Source organism: Centruroides sculpturatus, unplaced genomic scaffold (genome assembly GCF_000671375.1).
Source record: "Centruroides sculpturatus isolate CEXI.00-Female unplaced genomic scaffold, Cexi_2.0 scaffold209, whole genome shotgun sequence".
In the NCBI taxonomy this organism is placed as follows: domain Eukaryota; kingdom Metazoa; phylum Arthropoda; class Arachnida; order Scorpiones; family Buthidae; genus Centruroides; species Centruroides sculpturatus.
This window is the reverse complement of record NW_019384446.1, coordinates 77,389-82,178: the sequence shown is the minus strand read 5'-3', so window position 1 is coordinate 82,178 and position 4,790 is coordinate 77,389. Positions and strand designations below refer to the sequence as shown.

The 4,790-nt window shown below is 29.9% G+C and overlaps 1 protein-coding gene across 1 annotated transcript; it reads left to right on the top strand.

The window, feature by feature from the left end:
• Positions 1–1,169: 1,169 nt before the first annotated feature.
• On the top strand, positions 1,170–2,450 carry LOC111620389. The gene is made up of 2 exons (XM_023362304.1): positions 1,170–1,485; positions 1,521–2,450. Exons 1-2 carry the CDS (start codon positions 1,200–1,202, stop codon positions 1,940–1,942), a joined length of 708 nt encoding a protein of 235 aa, XP_023218072.1. The 5' UTR covers positions 1,170–1,199; the 3' UTR covers positions 1,943–2,450.
• The last annotated feature ends 2,340 nt before the right edge of the window (positions 2,451–4,790 follow it).

Sequence of the window (4,790 nt, the reverse complement as noted above, 5' to 3'; positions counted from 1 at the left end):
AAATCCATTTTCACAAAAGAATCATTTATTTAATAAAATGAAGCTTAAACCAGAGGACTGTGTGTCTTATTATCGATCGCAGGCGGGGGGATTTTTTAATCCCGATTCTATATATCCGCACACCCGTTATTTTACCCCCCAATCGGGATTCGGACAATACTTTAAAGGTTGTCCGATCCAAAGAGGATACGGATTTTTTGGAGACGTGTTCAGACAAGCTATTCCAATATTAAAAGATGCGGGAAAATATATTGGAAAGAAAGCGTTAAATATAGCAAAAGATATCGGATCCGATTTACTCAGCGGGAAATCGTTAAAAGATTCTGCCCTAACACGTATAAAAGAATTAGGTGAAGGAGTGAGAGATGACGTCATTCAAAAAGTTCAAAGCGGATCGGGTAAAAAACGAAAACGTCGAAGAAAAAGCATAAAACAAAAGAATATTAAGAAGAGGAAGGAAGTCGATATTTTTTCTTAAGAAAATGGACCTGTCATCTTGTCCATGCCTGAAGTCGGAGCTAGATTTCTTTAAAACAATCCTGACACAGATATCTATAGAAAATTCCACCGCAGCAATCCTTTTTCCCATAGCCTCAGTAACTAATCGAACATCTCCTATAGAATTTTTAATTCCCGGTTCGGGTGAAAGCTTAATAGATTTGAGCAGTACTTCAATTAATGCTCAATTATCTGTTACTAAACGAAATGGAATGCCTACTTTGGATACCGATCTCGTTACTCCCGTAAATAATTTATTGCATAGTATATTTTCACGATGCACCACTTTGTTTAATGATAAATCGACGCATATAAACTATCCATATAAGGCAATAATAGACGCTCTCTTATTTTCGTCTGAAGAAGCTCAAAAAACTTATTTAACTAGTTCTTTTTTCTACAAAGACGCTGCTGGATTTTTAAACGAAACCGATCCGATTAAAGACACTAAGAATGAAGGATTAATCGCTAGATTTAAGAAAAGTAGTCAAGGTCAAGTATTGGATTTATATGGACAACTTCATTTCGATTTTATTAATCAACCTAAATTACTAATAAACAGCATAGATGTTTGAATAAAATTGGAACGTTCAAAAGACACTTTTGCTTTAATGGCAAATAGAGATAATTATCAGATTTGATTAAAGAATATTGCGTTAAAAATAAACAAAATAGAAGTTAGTCCTAGCATCTTAATTGGAATGGAAAAAGCATTAGAAAATTCTGTAATTAAAATGCCTTATCGACGAGTCAATATTAAAGTGTTTACCCTAAGTAAAGGTATTTTGAGTTCAAATATTTCAAATGCAATAATCGGTCAAATCCCCAAAAGAATTATAATCGGATTAGTACGTAATAATGCATTTAACGGACAGATCGATTTAAATCCTTTCAATTTTGAAAATTTTGATTTAAATTATATTTCTGTTATAAAGGATTCAATTTTAATTCCTCCTAATCCTTATACTCCTGATTTCGATGAAAAAAGTTATGCTCAAAGTTATGCAACATTATTCGAAGAGATGGGTGGAATTCCCTANTCGATTTAAATCCTTTCAATTTTGAAAATTTTGATTTAAATTATATTTCTGTTATAAAGGATTCAATTTTAATTCCTCCTAATCCTTATACTCCTGATTTCGATGAAAAAAGTTATGCTCAAAGTTATGCAACATTATTCGAAGAGATGGGTGGAATTCCCTACGGAAAATACGCTAATATATCGTATTCCGACTACGCGCAAGGATACATGTTTCACGTGTTTGATTTAACTCCAGATAAAGCAGCGTCTGAAAATCATACATCGATATTAACACACGGAAACATTTCTGTAGACTTAAAGTTCAAAAGACCTTTACCGGAGACGGTTAACGTCGTGTGCTTTTTAGAGTATCATAATACAATAGAAATCGATCAATCTCAGAATATTTACATCGATTATTAAACAATGGATACAATTACCCTATGGAAACCAGCATTAGGAGATGATGAAATTAGCAAGACATTTGGAGGCGTCTATCCATCGGATTTATTACCCGAAAAAATCGGAAAAAAGAAAGGATTTATAGTTAATACCGATAGCAGTCTAAAGCCGGGACAACATTGGATAGCGATATATTTTCAAGATTCGACGTGTTTTTACTTCGATTCGTATGGACTTCCTCCTAGAATCCGATCGATTATAAAATTTATTTGCCAGAATTCGAAACAGTTATGCTGGAACCAATTGAGTTTGCAAGGACCGTATAGTTTTACATGCGGATACTTTTGTCTATATTTTCTCTATAAAATATCGAGAAATCAAGATATGCGAAAATTACAACCTAATACTAAACTATTCAATGATGCTTTTGTAATGAGATTTATACACAATAATTTCCACTTGGCTAAATTACCATCTAATATAAAAATTAAATGTAATCAATGTAGCATTAGTTTACTCAAATAAAAAGTCTATTAAAAAAAAAAATGTGATTTTATTGAACCTGGAAAAAAAAACTAATATTAAATTTAACCTAAATTTAACCGCGCATATCTGAAAAAAAAAAACAAAGAAATATTTTTACTCACCATTTTTTTCTTTAATCTACCATGTCCATTTCTAAAAAATATTAAATTGTTTAAAAAAAAAAATTAAACAAATATATTTAAAATTTTTGAAAAAAAAGATCCTTACCATCAAGAAATAAAATAAGGGTTCCCCCTATAATCAATAACGCACCAATAGTTCTCTCTTCTCCGTATTATTAAAGGTACCTTTCTAATTATTTTTGATTTTACTTTTAAAAATGACTTAGTGCCGCAAAAAAGTTCGTATGTTTTGTACTCGTACACTAATAGTTCTTTATAAATTCTGTCATTTAGGTGCAAGCCATTAATATATTTAAATAGGTCATATATGTTTTCGTACCACCAATATGGATTCGTATATTCTAAAAAATAAGATTTTTAAAACTAACTAAAACAAATATTATATATTTAAAAAATAATTTTTAGTAAAATATAAAAAAATAAATACCTATTTTTTTTAATGTTATCCATTTATTATCGGATGATTTATAACGGACTTCTTTTTTTTCCCTATCTAAATTTTCGGGAATTATTACTGGTATCCACGATTCATCAATTACTTTTGTTCCATTATAATATGTTTCGTCGGTTATTAAAATATACCTTTCGAAGGTTTTCAGTTCTAGCATTGAGTTCATTTTGTCCTAGATATAAGGACAAACAAGAAATAAAAGTATTTATATATTGCCTGACATTTTTTTTTAATCTCCCCTAAGATTACTTTTTCCGGTTTTTTTTCCCCTTCAAGACTTCCCACGCAGATATTAAGAACTTTTTACACAATTAGATAATTAATGTAATATGTTTTTTTTTTCTTTAACACTTCCCACCCAGATGACTAATGTAATATGTTTTTTTTTCTTTAAGACTTCCCACTCAGATGACTAATGTAATATGTTTTTTTTCTTCAAGACTTCCCACGTAGATATTAAAAACTTTTGACACAATTAAATAATTAAAATTCACATCCGTTATTAAATATTAACGGTGTCAAAGGGTAATAACCCTTATTATCAAAGGATATAAAAGTGAGAGAAATAGACAAATAGATTCATTAGTTTATCAACTCTCTCTCTCTTTCTCTCTCTCTACAACTAAGCAAGAAAAGATGTCTATGGAAGGTAAGCTAGATTTTTTTTATTTAGATTTGATTTTAAATAAGAAAATTAAATTATTATTTTTTATAGTTATTCATCTTTTTTTTATAGATTCTCAGTCATTGTTTGTAATCGACAACTCCTTTACAAGTAGAAAGCATAAATCAACAACAAAAATCGATGATGCACCAGTGGAGAAAAAGAAGTATGATTTAGTAATATCGAAGGACGAATCCTCGTTTAAATCCATCCCGCCATATTCGATATACATATCACATGGGTTTAACCTAGAAATTAAAGAATTCAGACAACAGTATTATATATGTTTAGCGAAAACAAATGCTAAAGGCAAGATACAGAATAGATTCAACATCCCGGTAAAAGAAGTTAATTTTTTTAATCAAGCTTTGAACGCAGTTCAAAAATATCTGGAAGATTTCATTTGAATAAATGAAAAAATCTACACGTAAGTAATTTTTTTTAATATAATGGTTTTAAAAAATTATGTAATTTAATTGATTTTTTTAAAAAAATAGAATTATTGCGAACATATCTCTGTCTCAAAATATGAAGAAATCATCATAGACTAGTTTTATTATCTCTCGTATATGAAGAAATCGTCTAGAATCATTAACTCATCGTAGTCTAGTTCGGCATCTCTCTTATATGAAGAAATCATCTAGAAACATTAACTCGTCAGGTAAAATTTAAAAAGAAAATGTTTTTGCTGGTAGAATCAGGCTTCCGAAATTTTTTAGAATGCTATAGTAAAAGCAAACTCGAATATATCGATCCAACCATTTTTTTTAGAGATATAAAATCCGAACTTTTTAACGTAATTACGAACTTCGGGAATGATTATAGAGTACGATTTGTGATTAGCTTAAAAGTAATAATGTACAAAAGCGTAGAAATGGGAGATAAATACGAGTTTAAAGATTTTTTCTTTACGAGATACGCCGAACGAGTTCTAAGCTCTTTTCTAGCTTGGAAGAGTATCGAGAATGCAATAAACAAAATTCTAGGAGATATATCTGTTGTGGTAGTATTAGGCAGTGGGTGGGTAATTTACAAATTAGATTATATTGATATTCATAGAGCAACATATAATGCATATAATGGGGG